Raw genomic sequence first — 17,401 nt, 5'->3', positions numbered from 1 at the left:
CCTTGTCATTGAATAACCTATGAACAGGGAAACGGGGCTCTGAAAACTTGGAGAACTGAAAGGTCACTGTCAAGGAAGTTGTCGAATTAAAATGTGACGCAGGTTCTTAATAATGGCGGTAGGAGTGGTTAGGAGCGATCTAGTGCAGTCACATGCCAGGACTCCACTACGTGCCACCCGTGCTCCATGTTGTCATGTGTAAGCCCCACAGGACAGACACCATATTTCTTTGTAATGATGAAGTGGGGCCCAGTGAGGCTGGGAGGGGAAAAGCGGCCGAACTAGGAGTCTTACCAGCCTCCAGTGTCAGACCCACAGCACTCACACACTGCCCTGGGCCCAGAAGTGACTGTGAATAACCACAGCAGGGCCAGGCTTGCAGTCAGTGTGCCCCACACGTTCAACCCTGGTCTCAGCCCAGGGAACCAGAACCGGAAAGCAGTGTGCTTCCTTCAGACTTTAAGTTCTCCTTGTGTAGTGACAGATCCACTTGGGATAGATGAGGAGCTTACTGTTTTGTTTGTTTTTTCCCGGTCCTAGGCATAGAACCCATGACCTTACATGTGCTAGGCAAGCACTCTACCCAGCTATATCCCCAGCCCTTACCCATTTTAAACAAATTCATTAAAAATTGCCGTCCTGGGGGTCCACAGACCCACCTGTTTTTCTTTATGATGCAGGAAGTTTATTAAATATCATCCCATACAACTGTAGGCTTTTGCAGGGAAGAGGGCTTTTGTAAGCGCTCTTAAAAGAGTAAATATGCCTTTGCCACAATGATTCTCCCTTTTCTTGCACACTTCTGCCTCTGGATTTGCGGTGGTTTCTGGATTTTCTTCAGGGATTCCTTATGCATTAGATACAAGTTGGGCAGGCCTGGGACTGTACCTGTTTGCCTTTCTATTCCATGTGAGCTTTCTAAGCATGGATTTTGTAGTTGTCACATGACATAGAAGTCTCACCTGGGCTCCCAAATAACCCAGGGGTCTAGAGAGATTTCTTAGGACAGCATCCTTGCCTTGTGCCCATTCTTCTCACAGCCTCCTCCAGAGATAGTGAGCAGTAGTGAGCAGCAGTGTAGCAGACTCATTTACCACGCAGTACAATGGTCATGCATATTGTTGAATAATTTTCTGAACTCTCTATTAAAATTTAGTACCGGGAATCAAACTCAGGACCTTGCACCTGCCCAGCAGGTGCTGTGCTGCTAGTTATAACCCAGCCCCTCTGTTAAGTTTTGTTTGATCATAACATAAAAGTCATTGCATGGTCAGAGTGTGCTGCCCTGGTGTGATCAACCACTCAAAACTTTAAAGACCCAAAGGGGACTTTCTAATAATCACAGATAATTTTCCACCAAGCAGTCAGTTTTGTACGTATTGCCCTTTTCTGCTGGTCCTGCCGTTTGTACAGACTTGGTCAGGAAAACACGGGACAAATCACTTGGGTATTAGCACAGGTCTGTGAGGGTAAGAAACAGACCAGGGTAGATGGGAAGGCACTTTGGGATTGTCCCTGCTTAAATTGTGTCATATGATTTATACCTGGGTTACTTGCCTTGCAGACTGTGTCTAAGCCTGGACACAAAAGAACAGACTCCACCCACAGCAGCAATGAATCAGAATATACCTTTAGCTCCGAGATTGCAGAAACCGAGGATGTTCCATCGAGGGCCGAGGTACATGTTAGGCGTCTGTCCCTCACAGTAGGATGTGAACATGTCGTGGTTGGTAGGCAACAATTCAATGAGTGACCTGTCGGTGATTGGTCACTGTGTAGGTACACAGCGCATGTGGTTCTGAGCATTGCGCAGAGAAGTGGGGTTTGGGTGCCAGGAATTGCATGTGCGAACCGCAGCCCACATTCCAGTTGTTAATATAGTTTTGATGGGGAGTTACTTTTAGAATTCCTTTTTACACCTTCACATGTTCACAGAAAATATGGGATATTCAGAATTTATTTCAGACTGATTCTTTTAAAAGTAATTGTTTTAAAAGTGATTTAAGTAATTCTGTTGACTGACATTCAGGTTTGTGCCAGTTTTTTTGCAATTACAAAAATGCTCCAGTGGATACCTTTTTCTGGGAATCACTACTAAACATTGATTTTTCTAGCATAAAGAGTATGCATTTAAATTTTAATGAAATAGCTAAGTTGCTCTTTTCATAGGTTTACTTCTTGTGTCCAACAGAATCAGAGAGTCACTGTTAGTAACACGGGGCATTTATCTTTTCAGTCTTTGCCACCTCATGAGGGAGAAGCAATACCTGTGTTTAGTTTGCATTTCTCCAGCGTTTAGTGAGGAAGAGCATGTGCGTGTGTGTGTGTGTGCGTGTGTGTGTGTGCATGTGCATGTCTTTTCCTCAGGTGTCGACACCCCCTCTGTGGTGCTCCTGTCCCTTCTTTCCCCATGGCGTGGTCTCCTGGCTGGCCTCAACTCTTGTGGTTTCTGGGGTTTAGGAGCTGAGCGAGAAGAAGGTGCCCCTGGACATGTCCCTGTTCCTCAAGCTCCAGAAGCGGGTCACAGAGCTGGAGCAGGAGAAGCAGGTGATGCAGGACGAGCTGGACCGCAAGGAAGAGCAGATGCTGCGCAGCAAGGCCAAGGTGCGCTCGCCCGCCTGCCCACCTATGCGACAGCTGCCTGGGGAGCCTTTCTCGCCCCTGTAATCACAGCTGTGCTTTTACTTGGTAGAATAGTTAAAGCAGTGAGGGCTGACCCTTCCGCACTGTTTGTGTAGAACAAGTAACTGTCCTAAGAGTAAAAGTGTGGCAAAATACAGTTTTTCCTCTTATTGTTTCCCCAGGAAGAAGAAAGACCACAAATCAGAGGTGCAGAACTGGAGTACGAGTCCCTCAAGGTAATGGAAAGGTTCTGGCCAGGACTTTGACTGGTTTTGCAAGAGACCCTGTCTTTCTCAGAGGAGCCGCTGAGATGAGGATTTCCCCAGACGCCCAGCTAAAGCTTTCTTAGCACTGTTTCTAGCCTGCATGGCTTCCTTTCGTAAATTGTGTTTCAGTCAGACCAGAGTCCTGGCTTTGGGGCCAAAAGTAGTTGCTGCCATTTGACGGTACAGTAACCTGGGCTCAGCTGCCATCAAAATCTGATTGGCAGTGGGGGACAGGCCAGAGGCCGGGCAGCAGCCTGCTCCGTGGACCTTCTCCCACCTTGTGTGCACAGGACACAGAAGATCTTCTCTGTGCTATGATCAAAGCCCAGTGTCAGCAAAGCCTTGTGCCTCGGCTACAGGATCAGTTTTACCCGGAAATCTGTCAGGAATGCACATATTCAGGCCCCACTGCTGGGCCTATGAAAGCAGTAGGGCCTAGTGCCCCGAGTCTTCATAAGAGCTCAAGGCGATTCCACTGCACACGAAAGACTGGAAACCTGTGGCAGCACAGAGGCCACACAGTAAAAGCTGTGTTTTCTCTGCACAGATGGGCTGTACAAATCTGGCTGTGGTGTGGGAGCTGAGGGCGGTGGGGCGCCTCACCTTCACAAGTAACTGAGCAGTTCAGGAAAGAAATGGTTGCATTTTCCTTGACTAGAAAGAAATGAATTTTTAGGAGTTTTGGTGTATCTCAAAAGTCCTAGTATGGTGCTGCAAACCCAAGATAGTTTCTCTTGGAAGAAACTAGAGTGTCTCACTTCTCCTGCTATCACCTGTGTCATGCTCCCTGAGTCACCATGGTGCCTTTCTAAGGTAGACTCATATACCTGTCTGCTTGGGTGTTTCCCAGCTGGTGCCTTTTGACACTGTTTTGGTGTCACTGCCATTCTGTTCTGGGCTCTGGCTGCCATATGGGGAGAGGGCTGGCTGGAGGGCACAAAGGTCCCTTTTTCCTTTGGAGCAGTTGCAGGAGGCAGCACTCAATCTGTTTTCCCATTCCCAAGACTCTACCACCAGCTTCCCAAGTGTGCCACACAGGAAAGAAGTTAGGAAATGCATTACATATTGTCACAGAAACACTGGAGGAAACTTTATCAATTTAAGTGGTGCAATAGTTTTTTTAAAAACTGTAAGTTAAAAGCCCAAAATGTGAGTAGTCTTTTCATTGTGTATTCCAGAAGAGATAGGAAGCCACTACAAGGCAACTCAGGGTCTCAGCCGTCTGGCTCACTGCTGGACACATCCTGACCCTGGACACTTGACCTTGCCCAGTGTTTACCTGCACACAACCTGGGTTCCTTAGTGCTGGCTGACCCCAGCCCCAGGGGAACGGGCATTTTCTCTGGGCCTGTGAGTGCTCCTAAGAAGACTGGAATTCATTTGACTCTCGAATTGGGTTGATGATGCAAACTGCCATTAGCCTTGGTCAGTTCCTCTTGGTGCCACACGCCCTTTGTGTGCAGGGCAGTCCCAGCAGAGTGAGGAAGCCACTCCCCGCAGAGTTCTGGAATCTTCTTCCAGCAGAACTCCTGCACATAGGGAAGTTGATCTTCCAGTGGGAAGTGAAAGTGACAGCAGTGGACTCTTCTGTATCTCGTCATTCAGCGTCAAGAACTGGAGTCAGAAAACAAAAAACTGAAAAATGAGCTGAATGAGTTACGCAAGTCCCTTAGTGAGAAGAGCGCCCCAGAAGTGACTGCTCCAGGTGCGCCTGCCTACCGCGTCCTCATGGAGCAGCTGACCTCTGTGAGCGAGGAGCTGGACGTCCGCAAGGAGGAGGTCCTCATCCTGAGGTCCCAGCTGGTGAGCCAGAAGGAGGCTGTGCAGCCCAAGGTGAGTGCGGTGCATGGCTGCATGGGCTTGGGATCGGCCTCGCTTCTCACCTTTCCTCCTGACCTGAGGCAGCCGACTCATAGGAACCTGTGCATTCGCACTGGGGGCTCCGTGGGATTTTTAAACATTGCAGTGTTGTCTCAACTGGGATGGTTCAGAGGAGCACTCTCCATTTTGGCTGGGCCATGCAGGTGTCACCTGCTTCAGGATACACTCTGGTGGTCCCCAAAGCCTGGCGCTGCAGCTAGACCTGGAGAAGCAAGGCTGTACTTATTTGTTCTGCAGACTGTTAGACGAGGAGAGGGGGTCAAAGAGAAGAGAGGAGGGAATCAGAGAAGGTCATAGGGTTATGGCCGAAGTAGACATGCCACAGTGAAACCCAGTACTCTGTGAAATGTAACATATGTATGTGTGATACATAGTTACAGATTGCCCAAAAAATGAAGGGTTCCTACCTGTTTTCTTAGATGACAAACTGATAGTCTTTCTGTATTATTCACAAATAATAATTGTGTACATTTGAGAAAAAACTGCAGGGAAGGAAAACTGAAGCAAGTGGCATACCAAGCTAGTAGTGCATGGAATTTTGATGTCACCATGCACCCTCCTGCCTCTGATGGCCTGGCCCTGTCTAGCCAAGGTCCCTGCTTGGCCAGCTCCCAGGTTATACATGGCATAGCCCTTGTCCCGTAGACATTGAACAACACACTAATGAGACTTAAGACGGCCCAGGGATATTCGTCCTACCTAGTTTCCAGTTCACAGGGTGATACTAAGCAGTGCCTGAAGAACAGCCAGGTCAGGTTTGTCTGCTCCACGTCCAGAGTGAGGGAAGTTTTGCCTGGACCAAGGTTCCCCCTTGGGTGTGACCAGCACTCTCACAGACCTATGATAAAAGTTTGCCCAGGCTCTTACTAGGAGGACCATTCTCTGAGGTGCCCAGGACTGTTATAAAATCCAAATACCAAATCCAATCAAGAAAGAATTGCAAGTGTTTGTCCCTGAGAAATAGAAGGCACCGTCACATAAGTGCAGATTAATGTCCATTATATTCCAGTTTCATGAATGTTAATTTATTTATAGGCTTAGGTTTAGGAAAAACAATTCATGGTTGTTTTTCAGCTTTTATCTTGTTACATAACAGGGTTCATTGATGAAATTTATTCATGAAACTAAAGATTTTGTTTTCTCCATTTGTGCTTGCTAACTTGTGATTTTCAGGATGACAAGGTAATTATCGAGTTTTTCAATTTTTATTTTATTTATTAAGTAATTTTGTTTCAGCCTTTGGTTTACAGAACTCTCTAGTATATGCAGTTGATACTTTCTGATTACCAAGTCTAATTTGTTATATATAGGTTAATTTTCTATTTGACTTCTGTCCTCTTTTGAAGTCAATGGGACAAACAGTGGCTGCCCTGGGTGCCAGTCTGTAGCACTGAGTTCTCCATGGCTTCTAGCTCGTCTCAACACTCTGACTTGCCACAGTAGTTATGGGTGCCACCGGCCAGATGGGCGGAAGCCCTCCCCTGAGGGCACTTGCCAGGGTGCAGGCACTCCTGATGCCCTACTGTGAGCTGACGTTTGTTGGCCATGGTGGGCAAGAAGGAGCTGGGAAGCTGAGTGCCCTTATTTCCCAGTGCTGAGTCTCCCTGCATGCAGCTCCGTGGCTGGGACAGGAATGGATCCTGATAAGGTTTCAAAGTCAGATTTCTCTACCAAATCATTTTTTGTGTCTAATTTTGGCAGTGCTGGAGACAGGAGCCAAGGCCTTGTGCATGTTAGGCAAGCACCTGCCACTGAGCTACATCCGCAGCCCTTTGCATTTAACACAAGGTCTTGCTGGTTGCTGAGGCCGGCCTTAGAATTGCAGCCTTTCTGCCTCATCCCACCAGGTCGCTGGTGTAACAGGCATACACTGTGAAACCTGGCTGTCTTACATCTTCTTTTCAGCTACTGGGTGAAAGATCCTTTTGGGATTTCCATACATGCCGCAATGTGCGGTACTTCAGAGCTTCTGGTCTCTGACTTGGGAGAAACGAGCACCCAAACCCTGAGCAGTGAGCCAGGAATTTTCAGACACCTTGGTCCAAGCCCAAATGCACCCCGTCGCCACATCTTAGCTAGAGAGGCAAAAACCAGCCGCTTAGTCCCTGGGAGAACAGCATGTAGAGAAGCCTGCTTTCTTCCCTCTTGCGAGCTGATTAGATCGTTTCCTAGTTTTCGAAAGCTCAAAGCCACTCTCTGTGCCCTCAGATCCTAGAGCAGGTAGGGGGCATTATCTAATACAGAAACTCGGGTCTTCAAAAGATAACCAATGGGTCTTAGAAATTAGAGAATCGCCCTTTGTGGAGTAGAAAGATGGATTTTCCTTTCACAGAAATAAAATTCTCTAAACTATGTTCTGAATATTTATAAAACATAGCTAAAGAAATGTTATATGTGGCGTTTATGAAAAAGATCTTTTAAAATTTAGCAAAACATAGCTGTTAATAACTATCAGGCTATATTTGGTCATCTTAAAGGGTGCATTTATAGACAACAGAAAGACAGCAATAGAGCTGTGGGAGTTTTGTTTATACACACTGAATCAGAATAAGCATGCTAATTGCCATCAGAGTTATCTTAGAACTTGTATCTAAGATCACGATGGGCTGTGAAATTCATCCCATCCTGACTGCCCAACAGATGCAGGCTAAAGGATCAGGAGAGCAGGATGCTGTTGGGTTCTAACGTGAGTTACCCTTTAGAGAATGCCCGGCTCTAAAGAGACAGAAGGTACCCAGAGAGAAGACAGGTTTTGAAACTAAAGTGATTGTTAGACAAATTAGACCAAAAGGATGAAAAATAAATTTTAAAAATGTTGTAGCAAAACTATTGGCAAAAGTTTTTCCTATATCAAATCATTAGCAATTCTGCACTGTCTGATGTTTATCTCAAAAGCTTGCATGCTGTGCTATGCTGTCACAGAAGGAAAAAGAAATAACAACAGATGGTGATCCTAAAAAGAATCTAGATCTGTCACATTTGGATTATTATAAGATGTGAAGGGAAATGCTTTTACTTTTGCTAAAGCATGTCACTTGAAAACTCTTTCCTTTGTACTGTTTTTAATGAAAAATGGGCTTTTCAAACTTTCTGTGTTTAATTGGGTATTTGTTTCATTGTAACTGCTCAGAAAGTAGTAGAAAGAACAGTGGTGTTCTTTCCCTTAAATTGTTGCCTGTTGCTTTCCCAATGCTCTGTCTCCGGGCATGAGCCTTTTTCACATAACACAGGTGACTGCGGGCCCATCTGCTGTTGTCCTCACACACCAAGGTCCTCGGCCTCCTGCACCTTTGTGGTTAGAACGAGGCACCCTCAGGAGGGGCGCCACACATGAAGGAGGCTCCCATGCATTGCAGTGTGGAGAGGGTGGCCCTGCACCCCCACAGGGAGAGGCCTGTGTTCCTGTGGACCAAGGCCCATGCATTGAGCCTTCATGTGGAAATATGTCCTTTTACCTTGTAGAACACAATGACAGATGCCACAATACTTTTGGAAGATGTGCAGAAAATGAAAGATAAAGGTGAAATTGCACAAGCATATATAGGTTTGAAAGAAACAAACAGGTAGGTTATTCTTTTTTTGTTGGTTTCAGCTTAATTGTATTGCTGTTTATTCTTTAAGCCAGCCTAGTACCCAGTAAGTCAGCATCTGTATTCATTGCGGTATTAGACATCAGCTGAGCTGCAGAGAGACTCCAGTCCCCAGTGTCATCCCAGTAAAACCCCACTTCTAGGATTAGGGAGTTTCGTGAGTAGTGTTCCATGGATGAAGGGAGGATTATCCTTGTATATTTAGGGGCTTAGCTTTGAGGTGCCATAGTGAGCAGGGAGGAGCACAGAAGCACAGTTCCAGAGCTCGCACCATCAGCATGGGGACAGTCAGGGTTGGCGTCCATAAATACTTCACTAACTGAAGATGGTCGCCATGCAGAAAGTACGACTTTCCATGTCTGCTTTTCTGGGAAATGGTAGAGCACTCATAGCAGTATTTGGTCAAACTAAAATTTTAACTTTTGAATGTAAACTAACAGCATCGCTCTACATCTAAGAACGTGTTACTGTGAAAGAGCTGTTCCGCACTCCTCTGCCACCACTTGGCCATTCGGTCACCAGGGAGGCAGGGGCATCAGCTCCTAGCCAGGCCCTGTGCCGTGCGCTGGAAACGCACAGCCGGGTGGACAGCCAGGTAGATGCAGTCTGGGCCTCATGGGTGACTAGCTGCCAGGCAGCCAGCCAGGTGGGCTTAGTGGCTGCCTGCCATTGCAGGGTCTTCAGTCGGGGGGGGGGGGTCGTGAGGGGATGTGAATGTTACGGAGCTAGCCCTGGATGTTACAGTAGGTGGGGGCTGTGGCAGAGCCAGATTGAAAATACGAAGACCAGTGAGAGGCTTTCCCGTAATCTGGGGCCTGGCTGTGGCAGGTGGGGCTGAGAAGTGGGGTACTCCGAGAGATACGCAGGAAGACGTGGGCACAAGCCTTGTGGCAGCTTGCCAGGGGGGCGAGGGCTGGGGGCCATTTCTACAGCATGAGCAGGCGCAGAACGGCTCCAGGGACGCACATGCCTGCGCATGGGCCGGAGATGTGCAGGGAGCAAACCCAGTGGTGGCTGAGTGCTAGGCCTGTGGCCACAGAGGGTGTGGGCTGAGGTCCACGCTTTAAAATGTCCGAGTCCCATAAAACAGTTGAAACTGCGAAACAGGCGCACTCTCAGGGGAGGCAGTAGGTGGAAAATAGAAGCAAGTTCGCTCAAACTTGTGTTCTGTAAATGATGCTAGAATAGAATGCTGGGCTCCTCCTGGGCGGGCGCTACTCCTCAACCTCCATCTCCCTCAGTGTGGGTGTGCCAGACTTGGGGGCCTGGGCCAGAGTTTAGCAGGCACTCAGAAAATACTATGTTTAAGAGCCAAGCGTGGTAGCCCATGCCTGTGATCCCAGCACTCCGGAGGCTGAGGCAGGAGGATCATTGTGAGTTCGAGACCAGCCTGGGCTATAAGCTCAAGGCCTGCCTGAGCTGCATAGGGAGACCCTGCCAAGAAAGAAAGAAAGAAACAGAGAGAGAGAGAGAGAGAGAGAGAGAGAGAGAGAGAGAGAGAAAATACTGTGTTTATGAAAACTGTTGTCAGCTCTCCCATTGCTATTAATTACACTACTTGTAGTAAAATGTAACAGCTCAATACTAAAGGCAGTTTCTCCAAATCTTAAAATTTTTAAATACTGGGAACTTTAGATGCATTCTTATTTATGTTACTTCTGTAAGAACTTTTTAAATGAGAAGTCAGATCTTGGGAAGCTAAAAAGAGTTTGCTCCTCAGAAGACACGAACCCCACTTTGAATCACCGGGAACGCTGGCGGAGGCGGCAGCAGCCCGAGCCGTCACACCCTCCGAGTCTCACCCTGACCTGGGCCTAACCCTGATGCACAGGGTTAGAGACAGAGCCTCTCGTGCTTTCTCAGTCATTTCTCATTTTTTCTGGAAAAGCATTGTACTCTAATTTCTATTTACATAACATGATGTCACATAAGCATCTTAAACAAGTCATCGGAATGATGCCCTGGCCATGTCCCGTCGTGAGTAGGTGGTAGACAGACTCCTGTTCGCCTCCTAAGACCCTGAACGCCGGTGCTGCTCCTGGCCGTCACCGTCTCACTGCCACCCTGTGGCCTTTGTGTCTGTTGTTTTCCTTTACATGGAGACCATCCGCTCTGGATTGCCGTGAGTTGAATGAGGACGGAGAGCTGTGGCTGGTTTATGAAGGGCTAAAACAAGCCAACAGGTTATTTTTGTTTCCTCTAATGGAATGTCATTCGTGTGCTGCTCTCCTTACTAACAGTGGCCTCCTGCCCTGAACTCTTGATTCTCTGCATTAGTTCCTTTCCTCAGTAACTTACTTTCATAAAAGCAGGAACACTTGCAAGTCAGGAAATGTGTTACACTGCACCAGCAGAACCAGAGACAAAAGTCATGATCATGTCAGTAGATACAGAGGAAGCTTCGATAAAGTCCAGCGCCCATTCATGATAAAAACCCTACAGGAAATCGGACCAGATGGTCTTTACCTCAATCTGATAAAAGCTTTCTATGACAAACCAACAGCCAGCATCATACAAAACGGACAAAAGCTAAAAGCTTTCACTCTAAAATCAGGTACAAGATGAGGGTGTCCACTGTCTCCATGCCTACTCAGTGCAGTTCAGCCAAACGCCTTCTTAAACCCTTGTCTACTAACAGATGCCAGGAAGGCCAAGACTGGGTAATGGTGAATACAAGAATTACTTCCCTAAGAAATGTGCTGTCAAGAGGTTTTGAATACCTAAAAATTGCAAGTACCTCTCTCTAGAAAGCTGATAGGAAAACACCCAGAGCACAGACTACAGAGATGGGTGCCGAGGCTCATTCCCGAGCCAGCAGCTACTTGTTTGTACTGAAGGTCCCTCAGCAGGTTCATGTGCCAATGCCAGGCAGCATGGATTTTCTCTCTTTTTTTTTTTTTTGTCTTTTTAAAACAGGGTCTTGCTGTGCGGTTCAAACTGGCCTTGAGCTCACTTTGTAGCCCAGGCTGGTCTTGAACTTGCAATGATCCTCCTGCCTCAGCCTCCCCAGTGCTGGGATTACAGACGTGAGCCACCACACCTGGCTTCTTCCTTGCACATATCATATTGCTAAGAGCAGTGTCACATGTATTATGTGGCAGTCTGTGTGGCTGTCACAAAATTCAGATAGAAAAGTCAGTTTTGCTTGTATGTTGACAGTGCAGGAAATCTACCAAACCCCCCATTCCATATTTTTAAGGGAGAGAGCAAAATTAAAGCAGTGGCTTCTTCCAGGAGAGACTCATCTGCTTGTGATGTTTGTGTTTTAAAAACTCCACTTTAGTGATTAATACAAGAAATACTTAACGTACTGTTTGTTCAAGGGTCTTCTGCTTGTTCTGCTTTGTTTAAACTGCTATCATTAACTTTACAGCGTTATTGGCTTAGACTCTTAAAATTGCATAATCATCAGAATATTTCTAATCTGCTCTTAACAGTTTGCTTGCATCAATAATTTCACCCAGCAGTTGGCAACCAAAGCAATTAGAATAAAGGAATGATTTTCTTTCTTCATGCTGGCTAATTCCCAGCTGTGTCTTTGTTTAGTGTCTGGAAAAGGAAAAGGAATGAGGGTAAGAGCGGGTGCGTGGCGAGAGGAAGCCCCACCGAGCCCCGGGACCTCACTGCCAGTACCCTGGTCTGCCATGAGCACAGCTGGCTGCTTGTTCCAGGGAGTGAATGTCGCTCTGTCCTGTTACTCTGTGCTAAAGCCAGTATCATTACGTTCCTTACTGAAGTGTCAGGTTATAGGGAACGGGGAGATATATATGACAGAACTGTCTGAGATCGGGTAAATTCGTGTGCATTCCATTGTGACACTTCAGCTCTTCTGTCCTGCAGAGGTAAGAGTAGGGTATAAACATGGGACCGTGTTCTCACCCTGTCCCGGGAATTAGTAACCGCCTTCCTCGAAAGCAGATTTTATTAAATGGGAGTTGATGGTCTTGCTCTTTATCGTGCAGTTATTTTGGGGCAGTGATACTGCCTTTGCCAACTTAAATGCTAGTTGGTAAATATAACAGGCCAGACTAGATTTATGTCTTTGAATTTTTTTAAAGCCTTCATTTTCAAAAGAACTGAAGCCTGTACATTTCTCAGGGACCTCAGAACTGCATACCCTTTAGACAGATGCAGATGCAAGAGTATCTGTCTGCATCTCTGGCCCCAAGTTGAGTTTCTTGACTTTGACCAAGTCAGAAAATGTGTGAGTACTGCTTTTCCTCCTCTAGCAAGGGAGCATGAGGCCTCGCACCCGCTAGGCAGGGATGTGGGGTCCTTTCCCCTTCTTATCGGTGTGCTCCCCCGCAGGCTCCTGGAGTCCCAGCTGCAGTCGCAGAAGAGGAGCCACGAGAATGAGGCCGAGGCCCTCCGAGGGGAGATCCAGAGCCTGAAAGAGGAGAATAACCGGCAGCAGCAGCTGCTGGCCCAGAACCTGCAGCTGCCCCCAGAGGCCCGCATCGAGGCCAGCCTGCAGCATGAGATCACGCGGCTGACCAACGAGAACCTGGTGAGCAGGGTGTGGCCGCTGGGCTGCAGGTTTCTTGGTGGCTGGTGCTCTGTTCCACACTTCCCACCCTCCACTCTGGCCCAGGCAGGAAGGGGAATGGGAGCAGGTGGTCTGAAGGCTCTCCAGGGCACTGCAGAGGGCCTCAACCCCTGCTGGGCTTCTGTGGGCTCCAGACCCAGGCGACCCAGTCCCTTCTTCAGCTCTGCCTCCTCCGTGGGTTTCTCACGTAATTATCACAACAGAGACTGGGGACAACTGTTTGCATTTGGTCCCTAGGCAGCCACTGAGGCCAGACCACCCTCTGCCCCTTGGAGAGGGAGGGTTACCTTTGAGGCAGCACACTGAGCAAGGGCTTTGGTTGACACTGGTAAGACACGGGGTGGACACTTTTACTCATCAGGCAGAGCTTAGACCATAAATGAGGATTTTTTTTTCCTTTGCCAGATTCTGAACACTGGCATGAAGTCTCTTTTTTCCTTTTCTTTGTTTCGTGTTTGTTTTATTTTGTTGAGACAGGGTCTCACTGTGCAATTCAGCCTGGCCTTGAGCTCACTTTGTAGCCCAGGCTGGTCTTAAACTTGCAGTGATCTTCCTGCCTCAGCCTCCCAAGTGCTGGGATTACAGGCACATACCATCATGTCCTGCTCTTTTATTTTTTTTTAACCAAAATTTTTTCTAAGCTCTTTCTTTCTCAGTTACATAACAACCCTTATTATAGATTTGTAGTTTGAAAAATTTTTCAAGTTTTACAGATATATTTGCTGCAGTGAATATCACCAAATAATTATAATTCTATATGTCTATGTAACTAACATCTATAATGTAGGAATAGCCTGCTGATTTTCAGAAAAGTTGTTTGGTACTATTCATGATTTATGTCTTTTTTATGTTAAGATTCTTAATGACCTATAATAAGGTAGTTGGAAATTTTCTGAAGATTTAACAATGAGAATCATCCGTCTGTTATTCTGTCAGTGATGACTGATACCCAAGTAGTTTGCTTGGTCAGTCGTTTGAGCATGTTTCCTGTGGGCTGGAAGTGAAGCCCATGGTGTTCTATTCCCAGTCATCTTTCTGTGCCGGGCTCCACGATAGGGGTGGAAGCGAGGAGGGGGTGGGCATTTGAACTATTTCCAATTGACTATGATTCTTCTGAATCATAAATACTTTTGGAATGGTGTTTCATTACGTAAGCATATGTTGCTGCTTTAATTAAACTAACAATGCTTTGATGACTAAGAATTGCCCAGCAGCCTGAATCATATAACATTAACTGGTCATGTGCAGACTCTGTGCCCATAAGTAATTGTGTGGAGCACCAGGCGCTGGTGCGTCTCTGGAGCACAGACGTTTCTGGGTGGTGTTTCCCAGGACTAGGTGACGAGCACCTCCCCTGCAGCGAGCCTGTGGTTTGCACGCTGTCATCAGTTCCCATAGCTAACATGGAAGTAGGGTAGTCCCCACATGCTGAGGTGGAAGAGTCTGGTTCAGGAGTTTGAGTTTAGAGAACCCTTTACAGAGCAGCTGCTTCTCCTGCCATTACACTGACTGCTAATTCAAAAGCATGGGTCCAAACTTCAGACACGAAGTGGTGGACTCTCCAAACTCCTGCGGTTCCTCAGTGTGCACGGTGCTTTCCTTGGGAGGCACTCAGGGAGATTTGAGAGCTGCCCAGATCTTAGTGTTCCTGGAGATTTTGCCTTGCATAACATCCACCGCCCACCCACCCAGCACAGGCATGGCAGGTTTTCTCCCCCTGCCCAGCAGGCTCCCACACCGCCTCTTCAGTGAGGGCAGGCGCAGCAGTGCCAGCTTTGCCACCTGCACCAGGCCGCTGGCAGCCAGCAGAGCAGGCAGCACCTGGAGTCGGGTGGAGGCTGAGTCCTAAGTGACAGCTGGTCTAGAACGTAGATAGCCACGCTGTGCACCAGCTGAGTGGCAGTGTCCTGGCTGGCACCTGCTTCCTCTGAGGGTGCAAAAAACACTTGTAGCTGTAAAGCCTCTATTCTAGAAAAGGAAGGCAATGGTAGGTGACAAATCAGAGCCTTTGAGTAGGTAATCTCATTGTTTATGTTTCTAAATATTTGTATTTGATTTTGCTGAGAGGTTGCTTTCCCTCAAAGACAGGAGAAAACAAACATCCATTGTGCCTGTTTTTTCAGTATTTTGAGGAATTATATGCAGATGACCCTAAGAAGTATCAGTCATACCGGATTTCACTTTACAGACGGATGATTGTATGTAAACCAGCGCTTCCCTTCTCTTAATCCTCCCGCTCTTCCTCGCCCTCTATAACTGAAGAGCACACTGCTGCCTGCCCCCCACCAAGGAGTTTCCAAAAGTTCACAAAACCCTTCTCACAGCTGTTTCAGCCAGCGTGTGGCCTCTGCCAGTGCCCTCCTCCATTATCACGCGTGGTTTGTTGTTAACACCGGGCTTACAGTGTGATGGAAGCAAATGTGTCTGAAAGATTAGCTAAAACCCTTCCTAAGAAACTGTTCTGTCAAATCTCAGGGCTGGCGTCTGGGTCCACAGGCCTGTGCCAGGGGGTGACGAGTGCTTTGTTTGAAGCACTGTCCTCCCCACACCCTGAGGGGCAGCACAGACGGCCTGATTCCCCTCCTGTGACCCCGGCCTGCGCTTGTCCACTACCCCGAAGAATGGCGTTAGGTGTGCCCATTGTCCACAACAGTCCTTCATCAGTCGGTAGTCACAGACCCCCACTTGGGCTTTCTGCGCCGGCACTCCTGATGGCCCCTTTTCTCTCTGTGTAAGAGCCAAGTTCCATGGGTGACTTACACAGCTACTATTTTAGTGCTCCACACAAGAGCAGACCACTCTTGATCCTGGCTCTGATTATTTTCTCAGCTTGCCTTTTAAATCCTAAAACTTGTTTTCTTAGGCTTCAAAGTGAAGGTTAGCATCTTGGTGAGCACGTCTCACAGAGACCGTGCTTCAAGTGTGAGTGTCAGTGCCACTTGTGTCCAGCCACCCTCAGAGCTTCCCACAAAGCATTTGCTGCTTTCATCAGAATTCACTTTTGCCCAGTCCCCCTTTATGAAAGAAACTGTTTCGCTGGGGGAGCAGTGGCTCCCATGCATTCAGTGGTTTTGCCCGTGTAGCCGCTGGAAAGGCCTCCAGTCCGCCTCTGCCCATCACACTGTGAAGGACGGTTTAGCTGCATTGTGCGATTTACCTTTGGCTTTCCTCCCAGCTGTCCCCCGCCTGCCAGTTTTACTAGGTGGTGACTCCACCGCAAGCTTTTCTGGAGCTTTTGTGTAAAACTAACAATGATGTTTCTGCAGTGCTGTGTCACCTTTCCCTTGGCGCATTTCAGAAGGCCTGTTTTGAACTTTCTGTGTGTTTCTCATTTGGATCTGCAGGATTTGATGGAACAACTGGAAAAACAGGATAAGACTGTCCGGAAACTGAAAAAACAGCTCAAAGTATTTGCGAAAAAAATTGGCGAGCTAGAAGGTATTTAAATGTGTTTTTCTGACAGTTGCTAAATACTAGTTTGTGTTGCTAGTGGCTTAATAGAGGTTTACATGGGAGTGTTAGGAGTAACAAAGGGACTTCCAGCAAGCCCAGCTTCTGCAAGGTAGACATTTTCATTTCTAGGTGAAGGAAAATGTTCTTTCCTAGTAATAGCAAATTTCAAAGGGGGACACTCATTCAGCTAACATCGGAGGTGCATCTCCTGTAAGCTGTGTACTGGTTGTGGCATGGCAGGTAGGACCATGGACTCTGGAGACCTGCTTCTTAGTGTCAAATCCTAACTCTTCCCTTATTAACTCTATGGTGCTGGGTAAGTTTCTGAACCTTTCTCTGCCTCAGTTTTTCCACCTGTCAAATGGGAAGGATTAGTGTCAGCTGTGGGTCACAAACACTGAGTTAATACACTTAGAATCATCCCTCACAAGGTAAATACTAAGTGCAACTTAGTTGTTAGAAAAAGAATTGAGATCCAACAGGGGAAAATAAAGAATATGCAGGTCAGTTGAATATGATAGTTTTCAAGAATATCAATGAAATAAATGTTTTTAAAAACATACACTTTAAATAGAAGTATGTCAGTAAATTGAGATGTTTTCAGTTCCTTAAATAATCTGTAATATTTTTAGTTATTTAACATTTAAATTTGTTCTCAAAACTTCCAAAAAAAGAAAACTTAGGTGTTAGTAGTAGCCATCCTTATTAAAGATCCTCAAAGAACTCACAGCCTAATGGAGGAAAAAAGTGAAATAAATACAAATGTGAACTAAGGTACAGAAGAGTGAGAGTGTTAAAGGTCTCGTGACTTCTGTATGATGGCAGGAAGGCCCCTTGAGAAACTCTCGAGGTCAGCAGGTATAGTTGTCACACACGAGCACAATGTGTCTCCCGGCTCATTTTGAGTTCCTGCTGACGTGAGGTGGTGCCAGGCTCCTGCCAGACCTGGGCTTTCCCAGCACTCTTCTCACTGCTCCAGACGTTGCAGGGCTCCGTCCCAGAGCTGGCACTGCCTTCAGATGTGTACCGCTCAGCTGGCCACC

At 47.1% G+C, this 17,401-nt stretch overlaps 1 protein-coding gene across 9 annotated transcripts in view; it reads left to right on the top strand.

The window, feature by feature from the left end:
- Positions 1-17,401, top strand: part of Myo5a (myosin VA) — a 155,233-nt gene that overhangs the window by 115,200 nt on the left and 22,632 nt on the right. For 5 of the 9 annotated variants that reach the window (XR_010047556.1, XR_010047555.1, XM_013154616.3 and 2 more), the window contains 9 exons: positions 1,565-1,678; positions 2,461-2,604; positions 2,805-2,858; positions 4,494-4,721; positions 8,232-8,332; positions 10,462-10,542; positions 12,668-12,866; positions 15,029-15,103; positions 16,250-16,343. Coding sequence is in view for 7 of the 9 variants with exons in the window: in XM_013154616.3 (XP_013010070.1) it covers positions 1,565-1,678; positions 2,461-2,604; positions 2,805-2,858; positions 4,494-4,721; positions 8,232-8,332; positions 10,462-10,542; positions 12,668-12,866; positions 15,029-15,103; positions 16,250-16,343 (1,090 nt within the window). In the remaining 2 variants the exon portion in view is untranslated. The remainder of the gene's footprint in view (positions 1-1,564; positions 1,679-2,460; positions 2,605-2,804; positions 2,859-4,493; positions 4,722-8,231; positions 8,333-10,461; positions 10,543-12,667; positions 12,867-15,028; positions 15,104-16,249; positions 16,344-17,401) is intronic. The other 4 variants (XM_063248865.1, XM_063248862.1, XM_013154618.3 and 1 more) reach the window with 4 other exon arrangements.

This window comes from Cavia porcellus, unplaced genomic scaffold, assembly GCF_034190915.1.
Source record: "Cavia porcellus strain 051 isolate PalLab524CR breed Dunkin Hartley unplaced genomic scaffold, mCavPor4.1 scaffold_1, whole genome shotgun sequence".
Taxonomy (NCBI): domain Eukaryota; kingdom Metazoa; phylum Chordata; class Mammalia; order Rodentia; family Caviidae; genus Cavia; species Cavia porcellus.
The sequence above is the reverse complement of the archived record's forward strand: the minus strand, read 5'-3'. Positions and strand labels throughout refer to the sequence as shown.